This window comes from Pempheris klunzingeri, chromosome 14 (genome assembly GCF_042242105.1).
Source record: "Pempheris klunzingeri isolate RE-2024b chromosome 14, fPemKlu1.hap1, whole genome shotgun sequence".
Taxonomy (NCBI): Eukaryota; Metazoa; Chordata; class Actinopteri; order Acropomatiformes; family Pempheridae; genus Pempheris; species Pempheris klunzingeri.
In genome coordinates this window covers 11,399,664-11,422,865 of record NC_092025.1, presented here as the reverse complement: position 1 = coordinate 11,422,865, position 23,202 = coordinate 11,399,664, and the positions used below count along the sequence as shown (strand labels likewise).

At 40.8% G+C, this 23,202-nt stretch overlaps 4 protein-coding genes across 5 annotated transcripts in view; 3 read left to right on the top strand and 1 right to left on the bottom strand.

Annotated features, from left to right (window-relative positions):
- Window positions 1-3,285: 3,285 nt before the first annotated feature.
- Window positions 3,286-3,850, top strand: gng8 (guanine nucleotide binding protein (G protein), gamma 8). Its single transcript, XM_070843623.1, has 2 exons — window positions 3,286-3,369; window positions 3,722-3,850. The coding sequence occupies exons 1-2, from the start codon at window positions 3,286-3,288 to the stop codon at window positions 3,848-3,850; spliced, it is 213 nt and encodes a 70-aa protein (XP_070699724.1).
- Window positions 3,851-4,395: 545 nt separating this feature from the next.
- tmem45b (transmembrane protein 45B) lies at window positions 4,396-8,246 on the top strand. Its single transcript, XM_070843553.1, has 6 exons — window positions 4,396-4,502; window positions 5,645-5,842; window positions 5,926-6,138; window positions 6,242-6,426; window positions 6,622-6,764; window positions 7,788-8,246. The coding sequence occupies exons 2-6, from the start codon at window positions 5,653-5,655 to the stop codon at window positions 7,897-7,899; spliced, it is 843 nt and encodes a 280-aa protein (XP_070699654.1). The 5' UTR covers window positions 4,396-4,502; window positions 5,645-5,652; the 3' UTR covers window positions 7,900-8,246.
- Window positions 8,139-17,612, bottom strand: nfrkb (nuclear factor related to kappaB binding protein). 2 transcript variants are annotated; one of them, XM_070843552.1, is made up of 26 exons: window positions 17,564-17,612; window positions 17,023-17,200; window positions 16,712-16,913; window positions 16,481-16,608; window positions 16,235-16,406; window positions 15,852-15,956; window positions 15,696-15,769; window positions 15,537-15,618; window positions 15,249-15,444; window positions 15,029-15,140; window positions 14,816-14,942; window positions 14,639-14,716; window positions 14,466-14,542; window positions 14,287-14,333; window positions 14,043-14,103; window positions 13,767-13,941; window positions 13,538-13,644; window positions 13,241-13,364; window positions 12,758-12,837; window positions 12,372-12,568; window positions 11,987-12,257; window positions 11,714-11,893; window positions 10,443-11,174; window positions 9,487-9,593; window positions 9,034-9,169; window positions 8,139-8,802 (listed from the first exon to the last, which is right to left on the bottom strand). In XM_070843552.1, the coding sequence occupies exons 2-26, from the start codon at window positions 17,146-17,148 to the stop codon at window positions 8,662-8,664; spliced, it is 3,837 nt and encodes a 1,278-aa protein (XP_070699653.1). In that variant the 5' UTR covers window positions 17,149-17,200; window positions 17,564-17,612; the 3' UTR covers window positions 8,139-8,661. The 2 variants fall into 2 exon arrangements, with proteins under 2 accessions (XP_070699653.1, XP_070699652.1); XM_070843551.1 differs by having other exon boundaries at window positions 17,023-17,176; window positions 17,564-17,592.
- Window positions 17,613-18,791: 1,179 nt separating this feature from the next.
- Window positions 18,792-23,202, top strand: part of LOC139213044 (ryanodine receptor 1-like) — a 48,205-nt gene continuing 43,794 nt past the window's right edge. Inside the window, exon 1 of the mRNA XM_070843652.1 lies at window positions 18,792-18,911. Coding sequence (XP_070699753.1) covers window positions 18,864-18,911 — 48 coding nt within the window. The 5' untranslated portion in view covers window positions 18,792-18,863. The remainder of the gene's footprint in view (window positions 18,912-23,202) is intronic.

The window sequence follows — 23,202 nt, the reverse complement described above, 5'->3', positions numbered from 1 at the left end:
CACACGCCCACCACGGTGGCTCAATGGTGGTACAGCCCGGGATGCTGCTCAATATTCATAAGTTAACTCAGATAATTAGCTTGTTTTTCAGCTTTATACAAGTATAACCCTCTTCTTGTGGCTGTAGAACAACAACACATTATTATTATTATTATTATTAACAATGATAATAATGCATGTATAAATATTAGAGACCTTTCTACAGTGTAGGGTAAATGTAGGGAGGCCATCTGATGCCTCTTTTGTGGTTTGGCTTTAATGGAGTGAAAAAACCTTTGCCAGTAACTTTATTTCAGTTATGAATTTGTATTAAGTTCTAACTCATGACCAACAATGTTACTTTGGAAAAAAAAAAAAAAAAAAAAAAAAGTACAACTGCTGTGCAGGTAGTGTAATAATATGGAAGATTTAAGATGCCAAACAAGTTAAAGAGATGAAGTGAAATAACAGACAAGTTTATATGTATTTCTTTTTTTATGTAAGCGCAACGCTGTTACTGTTTCATGATTAAACAAAAACATGTGTGAAGGACTAAATCTATTTTGCTGTTTGTCTTATAATTTTTTATTATTGTATTGTATATTCAGGCCACACCCAAAGTAAATTAGACTTCACTGGAGAGTCTGTCACACATGGAGCGGCAGGAGAGACAGACTAGAAAAACTGGTTTGTGACCAGGATGATGTGGCAAACCAGTAGCAGTTCCCTCGCAGTGAACATCTCGACACAAACAGCCCATAGTCTCAGTATGAAATGTGTGTAGTTTAGCACCTTTATGGTTTTATCAGCTGGGAAATAAATATTTTTTAAAAATATTTTACAAAAATGTAGTTATTTTGACTGTGAAATATTGCAAGTGTTGCAATGGCACAACAGCGTTGCATTGGATTGCAAATGCCAACTGTTGCTTTTTTAAACAACTGCTGTAGAGGTGTCTGTTGATTTTTATTTTGAAAATCACATTATAATGTCTCCCGGTGAGTTGTAGCCAGTCATCTAGACATGAGTGTTTACCTTCCCCTCAAATTATGCCAACACAGATCATTGCTCTTTGTAAACTGCTTACACCAGAGTATTTATTTTGTTTTGTGTTAATCTACCAATTCAGTTGTAAGTAAACACGCTTAACAATCTCTTATCTTAGCCTGTATACATATCAAAACTACACTGCAAATATCAAATCCAATTCCTGCTCTGTGGCCAAACACAGATGTCTGACGTGCTGGCTGGTTGGCTGGATAGATGATTAGAGTTCATGTGTCAAGCACAGGACAACAGTATTAAGTTCTTAAGTAGGACGACAGAATCTGAATGTTCCCTGCTTGATTTATGCAACACAACAATGGGCAAATTATGTATTTTGGCCCTTGGTGAGGTGAGGTTAGGTGAAGCGGCATCTTTTTCTACTCACATGGTCCTGCATCTTCCACAGAGAGAGACCAATTACTACGGGGGAAACAAATGTTAATGAGGCACTTGACATTTAACTCCATAACACTGTCGCTTTGCCCCCTGCTGCTGTGTGGAATAACTGTCAGCTCTACAGAGGAGAGGCTGGCAGCCCAATAGAGCAGAGCTACAGCAAGAGACAAATCATTCTGCTGTGTGAGAAAACTCACACCCTGACCATCACTCAGCTGGCTAACTTACTTTTGGATATCTTGCATGTTATCCAGTGCATAGTTGTTGGAGGCTCTTATACTATTTTTTTGGAGACTGATAAGATTCTTGTGAAACACATTAGCATTCTACCCGTGAATCATTGTGCATTTAAATCAGGGTCACAGCATTGCTTTCTACTATTAGACTGTAAGTCTGCACAGTGCTTCATGTAACTACTGTACAACCGTGAACTGTACAAAACCTGCTTAAGGCAAAATAATCAGTTACACTATAAAAGCATGACTCAGAAATTTTGTTGATGACTTTTGGAGGACTTTTATTTTGAATTCTAACATTCAGCTGTGCCACATAATAAACTTAAATACTGATTTGTTCCTGTTATAAAACATGCACTTGTTGAATATATATGCAAGAATTAAAGTTCCGATATTTGTCAAAGAGTTAATCACAAGTAGGAAAATTAATTAAAGTCATGGAACCTAGATCTCTTGAGAGCTTCCTCATTACAGTCTGATGTCTTCTCATGTTGTTGTCAGGTGTCATAAGAAAACAGGTGGGGTTTTTTCACGTCTTTCTATTCAATACACTATTAGCTAGTTAACTCTAATCCCTATTTAGGCTCTTTTAAAAAAAAAACTATCTTTAATGTTCCATCCTGAAGCACGAGCTGCTGTATTATCTCGCATAAGCCAGTGATGGAGACTCGAGAGATGAAGGTCACACCACATGTTGCCTTTAACTGCTGCACTAAGCCTATCCTGGGGGCAGATCCGCAGCTAATTATTTGTAGGAGGGAACCTAGTGAAGCCTTCCTCCTCATCTGTGCCATGAACGCCACTTCATTTGTTACTGTAAGTTGGTGCGGAGGACCCCGTTGAAGACAAGCGGATTTTCATTCCAGGAACCCAACGGTTGTAGTTGGTCTTGTGGTGAGTGATGATGTGAATAATTATGAGTTAGGATCAATCTTGAGAACTTGTGGAATTTTTTTCTGTCTGTATTTTGCACAGATTCTTGTACACAGCTCATGTCAGATCATGCGTGCATCTCTGCATATCTCTACATGTGTGCTTATATTAGGACCAGTGTGAATTATATTAGCATGTAGAAATGATTTGTACTGATAGAACAGACAAATAACTTTCACACTCACAGACACAAACAAAATAAATGGAGTCTTTCGTTGTTGACTAATGATGCTTTTTGTTTACTGCTCTTTGAGAGTTTCAACAAGATCGACCTCTTGCATCAGTCCACGCAGCTGGGCAGCTGTGTAGTACCAACAGTGGGGAGGACAGTAGCATTAATGGCAAATCTCTGCATCTTCACTTTATGTATTCTGAGAGAGCAACAAGTAAATGTTAATGTTAGGTGTATTTACATTCTCAGCTGGAGGATGCCCTCCCCTGGGGAAGCTGCTCTGCCTCCCATATGCCCTGCCCTCCTCCTTTGAGACCCTCCCTGCGCCACTTGCAGCTGAGACCCAGGGAGCAGAATTAACGAGCAAATTGAAACAGACCAAAACCAAGCCACAGACACCTGCAATAAACAGTCACACGTTTGTATTCTTTATCAGTGATGCTTAACGTTTCGTTCTTGTTTGATAATTCAGCGTTTGATTGTTCTCCGCAGGCTGGGTGACTTTAGTGGGAAGGGTGCAGGATGTCCAACAACATGGCCAAGATTGCAGATGCACGAAAGACGGTAGAACAGTTGAAACTGGAGGTCAACATAGAGAGGATGATGGTGAGTCAGCACATCATGGAACTACGCAGCCAATAATAATGGAAATGTTTGGAAACCACTTTAGATTGTTAAAGTCTGGCATTGTGTCTTGTGTTTTACTATTGAGTATTAATAAATGAATAACCTGCATGTTTATCTCTTTTCAAACTTTAACTTGCCAAAAAGCGGTCGATTTTTAACAATTCAAGCTCTCCATAATAAAATAAAATTGGCTTCCTTTTCATAGCTGACATCAGTTTTACACTTTTTTAAATTGTCGCAGGAGTTATTTGGTTTTAATCAATAATAACTAAGGATTAAACAGAATTTGAAATGTGTTTTATCCTCTTCCCCTCCCCCTTTACACACACAGGTATCCAAAGCAGCAGCTGATCTGATGGCCTACTGTGAAACGCATGCCAAAGAGGACCCACTGGTGACACCAGTACCTTCTTCTGAGAACCCGTTTCGAGAGAAGAAATTATTCTGCATTATACTATAACCCACACATGCACAAAATAAATGTTTGGGCATTAACGGTACGGCTATTTTAATGTGTGAAATGAATTTCAGCTGAAACGACAAACACAATAAGAAAACCTTTTGTACAACATTGCTTTGTAATTTTAAATAGCCCTTTGGTAACTTTTCCTGATGACTGATGGTCAAATGAACATTATGACGGCAATAAAGATTTATTGAAAAAGGGTGCAAAGTTCATTTAAACAGGCCAACGCTGCTACCTCTCCCTGTGCACACAGTTTGTATCTGAGCTTATACATTAACTCAGTTGTATAGCTAAGTTCTCACTAAATGTGCTCTTCGGTCTTAACTTTAAGGTATTAAAACATTGCCCCACATCATAGCATAAAGAAATATTTTAAATTAAGACCAAAATAAACAACATGGTCTTCAGTCAGGTGTTGTTTCCCTGCCTGAATGTCACAGCTGCGTCCCTGGAGGATGTCCCTTCTTCACAGAAACCAGTGCAAATGATGGGTGGGGCTATGTGATGATGTCAATACTAGTTGTGGGTGCTGACACCAGGTGTACTTAGTTTACACAGACCAGAGTGCTCTCACTCTGCCAGCTGGCAAGATTCACAGATTTCCAAAACTCCCCTGAACCTTTGGGAATTAGCTGCAGAGACTAAGGTATGTTTATTCTGTTAGCCATTTACTATAACTGTGATAGGAAAGGATAGTTTTCACATTTAGTATCTGTGGAGGGAGTGCTCTGCTCACCGTTTACTTGTACTTTCACTGAGCAGAAGCTTTGTAGAAGTGACATTTGTAGTTAAGGTTTTTTGTAACTACATTTTCTCATTATTTAGAGTTACATTCTGTCTATTGGATGCAAACTACACGCCTCCTGATGACTAATGTGAAAATGAGTGAGACTGTGTGACAGGAAGAAATGTGTAGTCTCATCAAGCCAAACAAGGCTAGTCAAGAAAAACTTGTCTGACAGAACATGCGGAATCCAAACTCAGCCGTGTCTGATGCCCACAGACTTTAACTTTAAAAGCAGTGAAAAAGTCCTGACTGGCCATCCTTTAAAAGAGACAATGCTAAAAGATATGTGTAACGTTTAATTCACATATGCGCATTAGTGGATCAAAGCACATTGCTCAGCTTTTCACATTTTATCAGTAACACTTACACACACTCACTCACAGTTAATGTGACCAATATATAGCTGAAACTGAGGACAAATAGCTTGTGCTCTTTTCTTTTTTAACCTGGAGGCACACATGCTCATTCACCAGACAGTCTAGTTTGATTCAAATTTCATTTTTGCAAGACAAATGAGTGCCTCCCGTCTGGATCAAAGGACTTACTCTACCAACCTGCCCTGATCAAATAAATGTTCCACATAATCAGGGATTGCTCATTTCCATTGTATCTACAGATTAAAAAAACTGATGTTTTGGCTCCAATATAATTTGTCTCTCTCATGTTAAAAGTGACACCAGCCTTTCTGATCATGCTTTTCGTAGATATTTGGCAAAATTCCACAATAAACTGGTTATGAAACTGTATTACATTCACAATAACTGCTGATAATCTGCTATCACCTGATTGTGGGTATATTATTGCCAGCTGCTCATTTCACATTCATTTTTCTTTTAATGGACACTTTATTGCTTCGAATCATTATCGTATCAAAGCACCATGAAATAAAGCTACAAGCTCGTACTTTAACCTCAAAGCTGAATCCTTTCAGCACTGAGCTGAAATAATAAGCACTGTGTTTCCTTAAAATGATTACTGAGGTATATTTCTTTTGTTTTCAGGCCTAACGATGGCCAACTTTGGAGGACATGCCATTCCCGGCACTTTCTTCCTGCTCTTTGGCTTTTGGCTAACAATGAAACGCATTCTCCAACACTACTGGAGGACAAATCAGCCTAAGGGAAGACAGATTATGCCGCCTTTTTTTAAAAGAATGGACTACATCGAGGGAGGAGTTCTAATCTTTGCTTCGTTTGTTGGTCAGTCTTCCTCTCCTTACATCTGCAAGCTTAAACTCTTTAAAACCTGATCTTGACTCGTCTAATTTCTCTCGTTGTCTCAGGTATCATGGTTGAGCAGTTTGTGGTGGATGGACCGCATGCGCACCTTTACAACAGTGAGAACAAGTCATGGGTCAAGCTGATGAACTGGCAGCACAGCACAATGTATCTGTTCTTTGGGATCTCAGGAGTAGCAATGGTTGCCACTACTTCATCCAGACTGGTGCCTGCTGGAGTTAACCGCCTTTCTCTGTCCTTGGCTCTTTTTGTTGAAGGTAAGCTGTAGGGACGCTAGGTTTTAGTTAGACATTCCTCCATTCACGTCCTCTTACATGTATTTGAGCCATGCTTTGTGTTGGACTCTCCCTTATCACCCAGGGTTTCTGTTTTATTACCACGTGGAAAGTCGGCCCCATCTGGACGCACACATCCACTCCCTGCTGCTCGTGGCTGTGTTTAGTGGATCAGCCGGCACCATGTTGGAGGTGTTCATAAGAGACAACATTATTTTGGAGCTGTTTGGGGCGTGCATGTTCATCCTGCAGGGCTCGTGGTTCTACCAGGTGATTAGCAAAATGAGAAAATCAATAGATTTCTGTCCACTTTTTCAATGCCAAATTAGTCTCATCTATTCGTAGAGACATGAAACTTGCTCACGATTTGTCAGCAATTTAACGCAATGTCTGCTTGTGTAAAATACTTTAACTGAATATTTTGCTGGGCACGTGGCTCCTTCATCACTCTATTTGTCATTTCAGATTGGATTTGTACTTTACCCATTAAGCGGACCAAAGTGGGACCTGAAACTGCACGACAACGTCATGTTCGTCACAATGTGCTTCTGCTGGCATTTAGCTGTGGCCCTGCTTTTAGTCTATTGCATCTCCTCTGTGGTTTGGTTGTAAGTATCCCGTCCTTGACCTATATAGCTATAGGTTTGCACACAAGAGGGTAAATAAATAAACATTTAGAATCAAGTGAACGCAGTAAAATTAAATTATATTCATATGGCGTGTGCATTGCAGCACTTCTAACTTATGGTGCAGAGAAAATGATGGGTGATCACGACATATTTTGGGTGAGCTGAGTTTATCTCAGAAGTCCCCATCAGGTTTCAGAACAACATGGTGGCTGGGATTCGTTCTAAGAGGAGGATTCAAGGGCACAATAGCACCATCCACACAATAGCAAAATAAACAACAGCTTGTTCAACCACTATTAGAAAGCTTTAATAGCCTGAGCTCGTCTGTCTGGTGGAAGGAAAACCATTTAACATTAAAATGTAAGTGAACCTGAAGCACATAAATTACCAAACAGTTATATCAATAAATAATTCAATCTAGTATTGAGATCCCAACACATTTGGGAACCTCTGGTTTAGGCTACAAGCACTTTTCTGCATTATTGTACTACATATATATATATCTCAACATATTTCAGATTATTATTGTTTAGTTATGAACAATCTATAGCTTTATTTGAACAGAAATTAGAAGGACCATAGAATTTTATTGTGATCACAGAACCTGCTGTTAAGGTACCCTGTGAAGTTGCTCTAGTTAGCATGGTTTTGTTTACATTCAACATTTCTCACCAAGCTGCACTGTGTCCTTAGGCCTTTGTGATATTTTGCAAAGAACACCATGTTGCTGTCCTCTTTTTAGTCAGCAGAAATGTGCCTTGCATTACCCTCATACATGTTTGTGCCTTCTTGTTGATGTGCTGGTACATCAGATGCACACTCTGCTGCACCAACAGTGGTGAAAAGTGAGGAGTTCATTTGGGAACTTGGTTTACCCTGCAGGATCCTGTTTGGAGGAACACTTCTGAAATGAACGCATGAACACAGTGTTTAGTAGGCTGGGATCTGTGATCTTTGTGTTGTTTGTGTGTTTACTAAACCTTTACTTTCTTGTTCCAACAGCATAGTGAATCGATTCTCGGGAAGGGGACGGGACGTAGAGATTGGAATGCGAAACACATCCTCCAAATCAAACTCCCAGAAAGCTTTGCTTGAAGAGTCGGATGAAGAGTGAATGCATGTTTAGCGTTATTTGAAATTTGACTTATTTTTGATTTCATTGATGTGAAGTCTGTGTCCAAGTCTGTTGTTTTCTACAATACACTTCAGATTTTTTTCTATTTAAATAAAATGAAAAAAAAAAAACAGAAAAAAACAAATTTTTATTACTATCATTATTATCATTATCATTATGGCCTGTGTTGTAAAAACATAAATGTACAAGTTAGTAAAACTGAAAATGTATGGCTGGAGTGTGTGGCATGCTATCAAATAAAAGAAGACATCGGATAAGAGAGCAAATAATGTATTAAAAAAAAACCTTTTACAACATTCAAATAAATCAGACAGACTTAAGTCCCACTCACCTCACCTTTGATAATATTGATTTAAAGAAGTGACACAGAACATCCTATTAACAGTCATATAGAAAGTCTAATTTAATATTAATAAATGAACGTTGTAGACAGCCTGGTGAGTTGCTCTACATTATATTTTGGCAATAACAATGAGGAGAATAAAATTCAGGAGATGAAATTTAGTTGAGGAGTAATGACCAAAACCCTCCAACAGAGAAAGTGTAAATCTGAACACAAGTCCACAGCACTAATGCGCTTTTGTAGGAAATATCCACATTGAAAAGAAATGAAGGAGCAGAGACGAGTCAAATGAACCTGACAAAGTGAGAGAACAAAAAAAAGAAGTACTCCTACAACCAAATACAGGCACGTACATTGTGCACCGGACCTACGATTCATTGCTGGCTGACGGGATAGGGTCACTGTTGAGGTCCGGGTGGGGGTTCGGGTACACATTTGGACGAAGGTGCTGTTGTGACTACAACTGTGGAAACAGATTTTGGGGAGGCTGCTGCCATGTGCTGCTGGAGCTGCTGAGCCGGGACTGTCTGGATGCGAACCTTAAAGAGAGAAAGACGACCTTTTTAATGCTCTGTGTTTGTTTAAGTTGACCATAAAGCAGCGTGGGCGATGTTCAGTCTCTTACATTTACAGTATGAGAACGGTTACTCACTAGATAAAACTCAAATAAATACTGATTTTTTTGTAGGTTTTTTGGCTGATTACAATCCATTTAGTAATTATTACGGCATCGTTGTGTCTTGTATGATCACAGAATAATGTAGGCTAACCTGTGTGGCCTGCCCTTGCTGCTGCAGCTGCTGGAACTGCTGTGCTGTGACAAAGCTGAGAGGTTTGTTCCCAGCGATCAGCTTTGTGCCAGCAGGCATTGTGGTCAGGATGATGTTCCTGCCCAGGCTGCTGATGCTGCTCAGAAGAGAAGGAAAATGAACAAAATCATATCAGTCCACCGGCCCAACTTACAACTACAGAGAAGGACCCTGTGAGGAAAAATTGCACAAATAGTTGCAAGGTTGTTGATGTCATCTAACGAGAGAGGCCCAATAGAGGTTAAGCCTCAAAGCATTTAATCTCATTATACATTAAAATAAAATACAGTGTGGAGATCTAAACAATACCGCTAATTTTACATTTTAAGTTTAATTTCCTCTTTACAAACAAATTCTCTATTAATTTGATATAGAAATAACAAGAGAAATAAGAGAGTGGATGATGAGACATACTTTGTGTTAAGACTTCCTTTCACGATTGGTGTGGTTACAACACTCTTGCTCTTCAGTGGTTGGTTAAGGACCGAGAGCGGCACAGTTATCCGTGCAGGTAACTTCCCCTATAGCGTTGTCCAAAAAAAAGAAGATCTTGAGGTTCATGACACTTTCAGAAGGTGTTGTTACACACACAGACATGTTTGAGGAGAGTTTCTTACAATAGACACAGTACAGGGCATCAATGCACACATCAGAGCAGTTATTTCAGTACTGTAAAAGTCCTATTGATGTAATAAGCAGAAGTAGACTTTGTGTCAGGAGCAACTGAAGAAAAATCTGAGTTCCTCTCTAATCAGTTCTGACTCTCTCTGGAGGGAGCTATGCAAATCAATAAATCAACTATTTAGAGAAGCATTTGGGGAGGAAGCATCCATTTGTTTTGAGTCAAAGTTCCCGTTCAGCTGTATGTCTTATATTCAGACACCTTAATTCAGATTTGTATTATAGCCAGCTCGCATTTCACATTTGGGATCCAACAGCTGACCACTTATGAGTTCCATTTTCTTTTTTACTTGGAGAAACTGTGACTGCTGGCGGTGACCAGAAAAGACGACTGTTTGTACAATGTTATTGCAATTTTCAGTAACATAAAAGGTGTGTGTGTGTGTGTTGCATTGTAACATTTCAAGCATTAAATTGCTGGCTTGTGTCTGCCGGATATTGAAGGAGCTCGTGAAGCATAACGTTCCCACCGCAGCCTACAAGGTGAAACGAGTCTAACAGCCCATCAGTGGCCCCTAGAGGCCATGCTGCTTCTTACATGTGCATCCTAGAAATGGTTTGCCCACAATGACTGTAACTAATTGAAAAATGAAAATTCTTAAAATATTAAATACTAAGATTCTTCATGTACAATGTGTGTACAATGTGATTTCCTTAAAATATGAAAGGTAATGGAATAATTCTCTTACTGTCTGTGTAGTAACTACTGTAGCAGGGACCTGCCGCACAGTGGCCGTAGCTGTTCCCAGCGTCAGAGGTGAGCCCGAGACTCCAGGGGCCACAGTGATCCCCTTAGCAGCTGCCACAACGCTGGCAGCCATGGTCACCACATTAGCACATGTAGACGCTGTGAGTGGTTTGCTGCCAGTGGTGGTTGTCATGGTGATGGTCTGACCCTGTTTCTGTGGGATAACACCGAGGCCAGGCATTATCCGGATGGTGGCGCCACTCTTGTCAGGGGAGGTCACAGTGGAGAAGGTCCTAGACTTTTGGTCGCCCACAGTGACGGCCAATGTAGGCATCAGACGTATGGCGGTGTCTCCTGCAGCCTTCAACAAGGTGGAGGCAACAGGGCCCGTCTTGGTGGTCTGTACTTCCCCTGTACACGACGTAGCACTGGACACGGAGGAAGTTGAAGGGTGGGTTGGCGTCACATGGAGAGTGGCTGATATGCTCTTGCTGCCTGTGGTGGCAGTGCCCAGGAAGTCAGGGGTGAGTTTGACTGTTGCCACTGGGGATTTAGCAAGAGTTGCCATCATGTCGGGGGTGATGCGCAACACCGTCTGGCCTTTAGCGTCTGTGGTGATGGAGGATGGTGGAAGACGCAGGACATCTTTACCCTGGATGCGCAGGTTTGTAGCCGTTATTGGAATTCCTGCTCCTCCTGCACTCTTCATCCCTAATTGGCCTGTGATGGACACCTTTAAAGAAAAAAACAACAACAATCAAATAAAAAAAAAATCAAATCAAAAATCAACTTTATTGACCAAGTTTGAGCAGGCAAACAAGGAATTTGACTTGGTGAAACTTCACTCTCTATGTACAGTAATAAACAATATAGAACTCTTTGTCAACGGTATATACAATGGAGGTAGATGTAGTGCAGAACTGCAGTGCAAGAAAGTAGTGCAAAAGTTGCAAATGTGCAGGGGGGGTGGGGGGGGAGTGGAACTATTTACAGTGGATCCTGAGACTCTGAGGTAACAAATAAATCTTGTGATCATCAACATGGCAAATTACATTTGATATGAATTTTTCAGTCAGCTCCATAACCTGTAGACTTTTTCTGTTGAAACCAGAAAAAGCCAAATTTGGGAACAGGCCCCCTGAACGCCTTCTTAGTCAGTGCACTACCAAACTTCCAGCCTGGTGGAGAGATTCTTGCAATTCAAGACTGTTCAGAAAAGGCCCCTAAATGTCCAAATATCCCAGCTGAGAAAAAAAAAAAACACTGGCTCACCTGTTTGATATTCTGACTGGCAACTCCCTGCAACACAGCAGGGGGAGCAGCGTTGGTAGCCGGGCTACCAGGTGATCCAGTTTGAGATTTGGCCACAGCTACAGCAGACACAGACAGGGTGGTCGGCACCTGGACTGGACTACTACCAGACTGGCTCCTCAGAGGCACAGAAACCACCGCCTATTGATATACACAACAAACACAGACATAATCAGTTATTATCGTTACGTTTTCAATATACAAACCAACAAACACAGCTCTTTATCTGGTTACCTGTGAAATGCCCTTGGCTGCCACAGACACCGGCATCCTGATCTGGTGAGGGGTCTGATGTACCAGTGTGGCCTGCTGACTTCCTGCCGAAGCACCCAGACCAGGCTGAGCAGAAACAACCCGCACCTGAGGGAGGGAGCCTGCGGCCAGGTGACTCACAATCCGAGCCGTGTGTTGGGACGTGACTGGCTGTGAGGCTTGTGGACCAGCCTGACTGCTGGGCAAGATGGCTCCCAGCTGGGGCAACGAGGGAGGGGACACAAGAAGAACACTGGGAGAGCGAGAGAGGGCAGAAGCAATAGATAAGTGTCTATTATAAATTACACATATGAAACATTGGCACATGTATGGCATAATATTAATAGAAGTCTTGGGTCACACTGACCCAGGGCTGGTTTTGATTGCATCTGGGACTCCAGTCTTTGTCGGAGTGGTGGCTGAGCAGGGTAAGGGTGACTTAGGGGTTCCAGGTGTGTTGATGGTGGGTGTTGTAGGGGTTGGTGACATGGGATTGGAGCATATATCCTGTCCTGCCTCCAGACATACGGGGGTTTTACTGCCTCCGTCTTTACTTCCAGACTTCTGAAACATAAACAATGTTTGAGATCCATAACAGCAGCCAAAATGTTGCTGACACTGATAGCCAATTTAAAACTCCAAGTGGGAAAACAATAACCTTCACTACACTAGGCACAACTTCAACAGTGTTTTGCACATGATAAAAAAAGATAACTAGAAATGTCTGCAGTAAAACAGAGGCAGTGAACTCACAGGCTTGGATGCAGGTTTAGGTTTCTGCTGTAAGGCTTTTCTTGCTTTTGCTGCAGCAGCTTGAGCCTGGTGGATTCTCTCTGGAGGGGGAGAACATGAGAATTCACATTTTTTCACACCACAGTGATCTTAAAGACAGAGAGGGTATGCTATGAGACACTTTGCTCATCTGCATGTGAGTGCAATCAACAATGAAGGTCATAGAAGGCCGAAGGAATAAAAAGGCACAAAAGTTGAACATTTTCTAATTCTAAACATTGTGGTTTAAAAAAAATAAAAATAAATGAGTCTATGAGTCTAGCAGATCTTAAGGGGTTACAGGAAATGGAGCAAATCTTTTATTCACAAAGAAAGCGATAATCAAACTAGACAAATGGCTCCTTATTGGCTGCCTCCACTCAGAAACCACGAGTGCAGATCTGTACACTTGTGCACAAAACACAAAAGTGGTTAAACCCTAAAATCAAGCACATGGTTGCCTACCAAACTCCTCTTGACTGCGACTGCGGTGCAGGTAAATCCACAGTTTGCGGCCGATGTCATACTTAACACAGGGGTCTTTCTCGTAGTGAAGTCTATCCAGAGCCCCACTGACAACTGTGTTCACCTAAATGGCAAAGAGAGATCCTTACTCAGAGGAAATAACAACATAAGACAGCAACATAAGGCAGCATCTGCCTCTGGAAAGCAGCTCTTACACAGACCAATGTAAGGTGCAAACAGCTGAATACCTCTTCTAGAGAAAGATGAAAGAAAAAAAAAATGCAAATATAATCCCACCTGTGCACTGGTAACATCTGGAGCGAGAAACTGCGAGTCTTTCAACAGTTCACAGATCTCTGCCCTTGTTCCTTCTCCATTCGGCAGCCTGGCTGCCGCATCTCGCACTACAGGAGACAGAGAGCAGAAGTCACAATCGTGTGATCGGTCTCCTTTGCACACACGTGAAGCAGTCGTCTCTCACAGCCCGTCATATAGAGTGTATAGAGAGTAAAACAGAAGGTCTAACCCAGAGAGAGAATGGTGACATATGGTGGTCGGTCTGAGCGGAGCAGTGTGTGCTCCCTGGCTTTATTGAGAGACATTTCCTTGTCAAAAACCCCTTTGACAGGCCCCACCACAGATTCAAAGCCGTGCATCCGAAAGGTGAAGGCTTTATGTGGCTGGTTGTATCGCTGCTGCTCCTGATAAACAAACAAAAAGCGTGTCGTCTTAGGCAGTTCATCTCCAGGCAAAAGAGGCAAATGTGACAAATAAGAAAAATCTTCCAGCAGCACAAACAAACCTGGATTTGAAACACTTGTCTTTCATCTCCAGTGCTGGGCCGCACCACATAATCAGTTGAACTGCTCGGTTAGACAGAATACATTGTTAACTTCAACGAATGCGATATTGCAACTACTTCATTATGATCATGTAAAAGGTACATGAAACTCATGTCTTCATTTACAATCTTGAATGATTTTTTTGATGATTTTTTTATGAAGCAATCAACAACTGAAATACACAAATTTAAAACTGAATCTTACACTCTTGGTGTGGGAGAAGTGATCTCTAACATGTCTTCATTTTCTGTCTGTAGAGGACAAAGAGGCCTGCTTACATTTTGTCACAAATAAACAGTGAACACAAACATAGTAGCATAATATAATAATAAAAGTCTATTGTCAGTGCTGAAACTGTATTTGTAATATAATCGATGCACTACCTTGACAACTAAATCTTTGGAGTCCAGCCACAGCTGACAGAGTGCACTGAGATCCTTCTCTGTATCCTGAGTGGGGCCTAAAATATGTGATCGACTTTAATCTTCAAGAATACAACAATCAGTCTGAATGTCAAGAACTGCATCAATCGGGAATTTCAGCAACTGCGTCTTACCGATCCACCTCCACTGTTGAAATTCTTCAGAAAATTCCACAAATGGAGAAAAGCCACTGGGGAGTGCCATCATTCCATCTGATGAGCAAGCACAGAGCGAACATGATAGATAGATAGATAACATGGGCTAGAAAATAGAATCTGACCATTTCAGTGTAGGTGACCACTGCCACTTACCTTTAGTCTCTCCGGCAAGAAACTGCAGGGCTTGAAGAACCAAGTCAGACCAGCATGGGACGGATGAAAACCACACATTGAGGGAGCTGGCTGGAGAGGACTGCCATATCTGAACTTTCTCCTCGAACTGAGAGATCAAGGCGATAGGCGTCAGAACAGAGATCTATATAGATTTGTGTGTGTGTGTGTGTGTGAGAGAGAGAGAGTGCATACCATTAAAGTACTGGCAAGGGTTTCTGCCTTTAAGATGCTCTCCAACAAGCTGAAGAAGCTGACAGCTATTTCCTCAATGGCAACCGGACTGCTCTGAGACTCCTCCACAATTCTGCAAGTACGATGACACTTTTTATTAGTCTTGGATAACAGGACGCACAATGAATGTATTTATATATTATATACATATATATTCTAATGTTCTTGACTCTAGACTCACTCCTCCTTTATGTTGGGAAGTGGAGTAGATGGTGTGTCCGGCAGGGAGTTGATGATGTTCACTGGTGGGGCTGATGGGGGGTCTGAAGGTGCAAGAGTTTCACAGGGATCCTCAGATTCCACTTTTATTGTCCTCATTTTCTTCTTTTTTCTCTCATCTTTTATCTTCTTCTTAGGAAGAGACAGATCAAAGAGTGCTGGAAGAAAATAGAAAAGACACAGAGTGGGACCATCAAAGACAGGAAGACTTTGGCTGAAGATTTAGAATTATTTTAAAAACTGTACTCACGCACAGTCCCCTTCCGACCAATATTTGCTCTTGAAAGTATGTCTCCAAGGTGGATATCAGAGGTCATCAAGTCTGGATGATCCTGATTAAATCAATCATTAGTGACAGTCGTACAAATTAAAACTAAACCACATGTTTTTTTCTCCTGATGCCACTTACTGGCTGTCGCTTCCGCTTCTCCCGATGGTTTAGGAGCATGGCTTTCAAGTCCCGCTCCCCTAGTTCGATTTTTTCTGTGAAGAAATGTAATTTCATTATATTCACTGTGCTCAAACATGTGAGGAAGATCATCTGGATATTGCAGAAATCACTGACCAGTAGTCTTCATGTCCTGGGTGGAGAGGCTGGGAAGAACTCTGAGCGAGACAGTGGGTGTCGGAGAGGAAGGTGACTGTGGTGCCGGAGTCCATGATGATATGTCTACAAGCATGTGCAATAATAACAACAATGAGACTAAATTAAATGTGTCATTCTGAACTTAAATTTCATTCTGATCAAATAATTTTCTACAGGTTTGAATCTATCGTTATTTTACTTTTTTTTTTTTATTGCTTTAAAAAATGTTTCCACCACCACAACGCATATTCTACTACTGGTTGTTGTACTACAGCCTGCATCTGCATCTTCTTCTGAGAAAAGTGCTATATAAATAAAAGGTATCATTACTGGCAGTGACACTAATGAAAAAACAGGCTGACCGTCATCATCAGATGAAGCATTGCTGTCTCCACACTCAGTTTTGATCTCCTTTAATATGCGGCTCAGTCTCCTTCGCACCCTTGGCTCCCGCATTTCAGCCGGAGTTTTGGTCGGTACCTTTCTCTTAGGTGGAAAGTCCAGACCATTGTGAACCGTGAACTCCAGCAGCTCCTACCACGAGAAGACACATTAAGACTAACTGCAAGAGGCTTCGTGCCTTATACTTCAAACTCTGCCAACAATACCTTTCGAGAGACGAGGATCTGCTTCAACAGTCTGTGGTAATACTGCTGTAGGGAGTACAACTGTCGTTTTCTCTGGGACTTGCCACACAATTGTCTGTACTTGACAACCTCAGGGTTGAAGTAACCATCTGGTTTCAGATAATGAGAGTTATGATCAGAAAGTACTTTAGATATTCATCTGGCAGTATAATTACGTATTGCTGGGTAAATAAGTGGATAACTAGGACCCACCTCTGAATAGTTTTTGTGCAAGATGAAGGGGATTTCCAAAGTTAAAGTTCCTGTTGTTGAATAGGTCACTGATGGTGCTGTCCTGCTCTGGAAGATTGTTGTCAGGAAACTGTGGCAAAAACTGACGAAGGTGCTGCCTCTGTGAATCTGACAGAACTTCACTCCAGGTGCTTTCGCTCATCACAGAGAAGAAAATGTCAGGCTGTTGTGATCAAAAACAACAAAAATCATCTGCATTGTGCCATATGCCCGTAAACTAGCAAACAAGAAGGAAAGAGCAGCATTTCATCACTGAGTGCCAAACAACTCACGTCCTCAAGTAAGTCCTCTGGAAGGTTCACTCTACAGTTACCCAGCATGCATTCCTCCGTGATTTGCCCATCGTTTTCTTCTTTTGGATCAAGAGGGTCTGTGAGCATGTGGGTGAGGGCATCCATTCTCCTCCTCTGTGCCAACCTCTAAGTCCTCCACACACAGAGACACTAATGGCTCCAAAGTCACACAAAACCTCGTTTTAATCTGCGGACCGACGCCCGCTGATGCGTTTGCTCCCAGTCAGTCAACTTGCGGACGTTGCTGGGTTTATAGTTTTGATAGAGTCTGGTTCAGTGCTACAAACGACTAACATTAGCAAGCATTCCCCAATGTCAAAACATTGGCCATTTAGTACAGTAAGGTAGCGTCGCTTAGCTAGCTAAGCTACCGGCTAATTTAGCAAAAGAGCCAGTTTAACGTTTGGGCTCCTGTTTCAACTATAATCACAAACATACCATTTCTGTACGGCATATTTTAAAACATTTATATAATGATTGCGTTGATACTACTGGTTTAAAAACTGCTAACAGTTCTTACCCGACAGTACTTTGTGTTTTGGAAATGAGCAGGGAACTGTTTATCAGACGGACCGTTTTCTTCTTCTACTGATTTTGTTGGCCGGAAGTCATCGGACGGGTTCGGCAGCCCTCTACAGGAATTGAAGGAGTACGTACACGCCACGATCATTTACGCTAATAAAACTATAAAAGTGCACACAAAACTTCTTTTGACATTTTACTCGTCACATATTGGACTTAGTATTATTAGCATAACGATAAACACGTTCAATTTCACATCTTTGCTAAAAGGGGCTAATGGTCACCTGGTTGACGTTGTTGCTAACAGAGACAATTGACTTTTATACTCTGCTTGTGTTTTATTAAACTTCTGCTCATCCCTTTCAGCTGCTTTCATGTTTTCTGTACTCTTAACAGAAAACATAGAAGATGGCAGCTGACCTTACAGGTGAGCTGCAATTCCCAGGTATGCAACTTCAAGGTAACTTAAGGCAGAGCTAGGTAGCTTTAGCTAATTAGCATTATACACACATAGTTTAGTTATCTTACATTGTATTTCAAATGAAAATCAAAATATCTTAGTAGGTAATAAATGTAAAATAGATAATAAATATAGTAAATCTCATTTACCAATCTATGTGTTATGTTTTGTACAGATCTGTGTTCACAGATAATCACTGTACCTCCTGTAACCCTGCAGAATCACTCAAAAAAAAATGTTTTCCACTCAATAGAAAAATTGTGAGAAGACTGAATTCAAAGCCCTTCATATATTCATAGCTTTCATATCCATAAGGATGAAGTTTCACACTTCTGTGAATCCATTATGTCAATAATATCTGCCCCTTGTAACACATTTTGTGATGGGATTCTAAGAGATCTCAATGAAATCTTACTTTACAGGTTTGCAGAATATGTCATGAAAAGAAGAATTACAAAGCAAAAACAGAGAAGAAAAAAACGAATAAATAAAAATAGCTGATTACAAAAATAAGTTGACAACTTAAGTAATTTTAATGTAACAAAACTGTGCTAAACAATGGTCTGGATGCCATAACTGAGGAACATTTAAAGCTGGTTCAGCTTTGTCAACTTGCTCCACCTCTTTATGATGTTGCAATGAACAGGAGTCAACAGTCAATCCCCCTGCCTCACAGCACAGCCACAGAGAGGCACAGGGCACACATTGCCCTTCAGAAACCTTCACCAACTCTGTCTCGCCATATGTGGAGGGCATAAATGCGCCAGGAGATACAGAACTGAAGAGGCAAACACTTTCCCATTTCTCTCGAGGTTTTTGCTTTTAATGCCTTGGGAAAATGGCAGAGGGGGCAGATGGAGAGGAAGAGATTCAGTTCCTGCGTACAGTAAGTGATGCTGTGTGCCTCTTCTCAAGTCGTGAGCAAACCTACTCAGTCACAATGTGCAATAATTAGCTTTTTGTACGTTGAATTGCTGCTTCATGATAGATAATAGACATTTACTGTGTTGGTTACTCGTTTCACATAGACCGAGCACAGATTGACATGGACAGGTGGCTGTTCTGTCAGCATTGTTATCTATTTATATCCCAACTGGTACTTGACATGTTACTGTTTTGTCATAGAGAAGAAAACTTTTGTGCCAGGTGACGGTTAACACAAAGACATGGATACAACACATGGAAATATTCTAACATTTTGACACTGATGCTGCAGTATTTACTTTGATGGCAATCAGTACAATCAAATATTTCTTTAAAAGAGCACTGAGATGCTTCATTTTCTCTAGTTTGTATTTGGGTTGATTTAAGGCAGTCATACTTACTTGATGACAAATGTTGGAACTAATAATTCATTAATAGCGGGTGGTAGTGTGAACTACAGGACCCAGTTGTCCCATACCTCGTGCTTTTATGGGAATGTGGATGTTGTTTTTTTTCTTGTCGGTTGAAGATTTACAACAGAATGGTGCTGAAATGGTTGTAAAGCTTCAGGAAACTTTTTCTAGGAGACCACAGAGTTCCCCATCTTCCTGTTGATGCAGTATCACCGTGTTTGTAGTGACTGTGAACAAAACCAATAAGCCACCGAGGGGTGAACTTGATTTGGATGTTTGTTCTGGTGCTAAAAATATCCCGTGGGGTGTATGTCTTAAGATTCTGTGATCTGTTTATTCACAGGTTGGCCTACACATGCTCACCGTATCAGTTACATATCAATATTGTGCATATCCAATCACAGTTCCAGTTTAGCCCAGTCAGATTTGAGCATGTCAGCCAGCCCCCTTGCTGAACGAAAAACTTTTTGCTTCCTGCTCCACACCTTATTCTCATCACCTGGACCTTAGCTATATGTGCTCTTTAGATTAACGCTCCACCCTGTGTTCAATGCCAGAACTGCATTTGTATGCACAGAATCGCTTCGTATTTTAAATAAGGATAAAATCAAACAAAGTGTTTGAGTGTTGACAGGAGCAAAAACAGAGCTTTCAAAAAGAGGGCGAAGAAAGCAACTATTTGATCGTTGATTACTTAGAGACTTCTTTGCCCAAATATGTTATATGTACTAATTCTGTCGCAGGAACAAATGGCTGGAACAGATGGAGGTCATCTCTTGCAGAGTGCTCATTTTCTGCTGTTTAAGAGACGGTGCTGGGTGGAGCTGTTCGTAAACCATAATTGATGACTTACTATACGTACTATGCGTGATGTCAGTGACTTAAGTGCTACACGGGTCAATTTGTTCTCAGGTCTTTGTTCTATGTGTGATTGGTTTCACTACATTTTGAGGTTTTATGATGAAGGTTTTACTTTTTGCCATCTTACAATGTTATCTTATGAATTGTTACAAAACATTTATTTTAAATCACTTTATTTCTGTTGCGTTACTCACTGCTCAGCTCTCAGATTTCCTCTTTAGATCTCTGTGCCAACGCCTGCAGAAGGGCATTGTGGCCTTGCAAGGAGTCTTCATGTAACACTTTCTATTTGGATAGTCAGCGTTAACACTCAGCTATTGTGGATGTTCCACATAGTGTCACTTGGGTTTCTTTAGACTCTGGTAACTCTAACCCTGATGTTTGCATAAGCCACACAGATTATCTATAGACTGCATGAGTACCACTTGAAACTCAGCTCCTTGTATCCACTTGATCAAAAGTTGTGACTGTTGTTTGGTATAAATAAAGGTTTTATATTTATTTAAATATTATTTTTTGCTGGGATTCGTTGTCATTGGACAGAGGCAGAAAGGGTGGACTGGGATGAGAGGGGGGTCCGACATGCAACAAAGGACACCAGCTGGTCTCGAAGCAGTTGCAAGCATTCGGTCATGGGGAATACGCTGTAACAGCTCAGCTGCCAGGGCACTTAAATTAATATTCTAATGAGCGTCAAAAACATTTAAATTTGAATGTGTTTTGTTTTTATGACTTTAATTAAGCAGCACATAAATCTAAAAGAAACATGTTTTCATTTGACATTGTCTCACGCCTTGAAGCACAGCGCTGCAGTAAAATATGTGAACAATGTGTCTTAAAGTTACTGTCGGTAACTGTTCACCCTGAACTCAGCTGAGTTATATTTAGTAAGCGAGGATTAGCAGGTTCAAAGCTTGGCCCATTTCACCACCTGCTTACTTCAGTCCATGCGGGAACTTTACTGATAAAGTAGTACCAGCAATGCTTATTGTCAGATGCTGGTTTCAAAACATTTGTCAGGTTTTTTCATAGTAAATCTTAGATGGAAAATCTTCTGGCAACAGCTGGTTGAATTTTAGATCAACACCTTGCTGCTCGTGGTGTCTGTCTTTCAGTGTCAGTCTGTTGGTGTTGCCTGTAGACACATTTTTGTCTGTAGACACATTCTTGTTCACGCTGTAACTCAGGAAAAGAGCGTGCCAGACATTTAATACTTACTTCTGTTGTAGCCCATGGTTGGACTGTACAGTTGTCAAATAGTCTCCGATATTTTTCTGTATTGTCTTTAAGATGCAAATACTGTCAGATGTATTTTTTTGCTTCAATGTAATGGCTGTTGGGAAATTATTAGCTAACTACCGACTTGATGTTTATGTCTGCTGTATAGTATGGGTCTTTCTTTGTTATTTCTAAATACGAATACAAATCCTCTTGAACTCAAGCCAAAGCTCTATAGTATAGCAACTAAAAACATGATTCATGGCTACTTGTTACACTCCATCAGTTAACTCGGTGGAGTGTGCAGATTCAGAGGTTTGGACCTGGGAAAATTGGACACTAAAAACGTTCTGTAGATGTACATTTAAATGTGTTTTGTGTCACTGTGCAGTAAAGACTTCACGCCATTGAATATTAACCTTGGTGCAGAAATATTTCAGATTTCTTTTTTTTTTTTTTTTACATGTTATATATCACAATTGATTGCATGTTTTATCATGAAGGCCAGCTGACATGTAAAAGTTTTCCAAATCTTCAAACCTGAACTGATGTAATAGTTTAACACATTGCCACACAATCTACAACTATCTTGAACTTTGTTTTACTGTGAAAACATTTGTTACTGACTGGCATGTGCCCGATTAAGGGTAGAAATGAGCCAGCAAGCATTCGCAGATATAAACACAAACAGCTGAGCATGATGCTTTGAGCTGATGTGACTCAAAGTGAATTTTTGATCATCCGTCTCATCAGCAAACTGACTAATTGCATTATTGAGTCAGTGAGTATTGAGTGCAATGTGTGCCAACTGTTGTCCTCGCCATCAAATCCTAAATATCCATTGCTTTCCAGAAAGGGATGTGTGAACAGCAGGTGCAGCAGCCTGAAATAGAGAGCTGGAGGGGAGTGGCTGGTGTCACAGAGCCAGAGAGGCGGAGAGATTAGAGCTGGGCCAGTGACAGATAGAGAAGTACATGAACAGGACAAACAAAGTCAAGGTTAAGAAGAATTATGTCAGGAAACTGCTATTTTTGCAGGTTATTTTAATAATGCATTGTCCCAAGTTTCTGTTACTTATGTTGGCCACAATGTTGTTCCTTTGACTAAAGGTTTGCTGGCAAAAAAAAATGTCTCACTTATGTATTTAGATACCGTCAGACATACACACTATCAATGTTTCTTTGTTAAATGCTTCCTTGGTAAGTAGCCACCTCTAAATGAGATTATCATAGGCACAAATGGGAAGATCAATATGCTAACCCATGAAATATAAGAGGCACAATGTAATCTAAGCTTTGCAGAATGCATTAAGGGGCAGCTGGTCTGATTTTACACACCAATGTTTGTTTACAAGTCTCAGAGAGTGCTACAGAACAGCTTATGTGAAAAAAAGTTGTCAGTAGCCTTTTGTAGCTCCAGATGGAGCTGCGTCAGTCTGATAAAACGATCTCTGTTTGAGACTTGCAGCGCAGGTCATGTTAGTTACGATTAGCATAACACACCCCACTCTGTGACCAAACTGTTGCATTAAGTGGCATTTAGCATAATGTAGGTACCAGGTTTTGACAAGGAAGAAGAACACGTGGAATCAAAAGGAAGATGTCTGGTTTTACTGCATCTGTTTTTGATTTGTTTGATTTGCAAGTCAGGCAATGGTATGATTGCAATCCTAAATTGGTGGAGAATTTCATTAAGATTTAAGATGGGTAACATTAGAAAATGTGCAGTTTTCCATTTGAAAACTGTAATACACACACTCAG

Excerpts from the sequence above, each read along its gene's own strand:
- nfrkb (XM_070843552.1), bottom strand. The coding sequence starts at position 17,148 with ATGGATGCCCTCACCCACATGCTCACAGACCCTCTTGATCCAAAAGAA. Across the intron at positions 16,609-16,711 it reads TGCACAAAAACTATTCAGAG|ATGGTTACTTCAACCCTGAG; the intron begins GTGGGTCCTAGT and ends ATCTGAAACCAG. Across the intron at positions 12,569-12,757 it reads CTAAACCTGCATCCAAGCCT|AAGTCTGGAAGTAAAGACGG; the intron begins GTGAGTTCACTG and ends TTTATGTTTCAG.
- gng8 (XM_070843623.1), top strand. The coding sequence starts at position 3,286 with ATGTCCAACAACATGGCCAAGATTGCAGATGCACGAAAGACGGTAGAA. Across the intron at positions 3,370-3,721 it reads TCAACATAGAGAGGATGATG|GTATCCAAAGCAGCAGCTGA; the intron begins GTGAGTCAGCAC and ends TTACACACACAG.
- tmem45b (XM_070843553.1), top strand. The coding sequence starts at position 5,653 with ATGGCCAACTTTGGAGGACATGCCATTCCCGGCACTTTCTTCCTGCTC. Across the intron at positions 5,843-5,925 it reads AATCTTTGCTTCGTTTGTTG|GTATCATGGTTGAGCAGTTT; the intron begins GTCAGTCTTCCT and ends TCGTTGTCTCAG. Across the intron at positions 6,765-7,787 it reads ATCTCCTCTGTGGTTTGGTT|CATAGTGAATCGATTCTCGG; the intron begins GTAAGTATCCCG and ends TTGTTCCAACAG.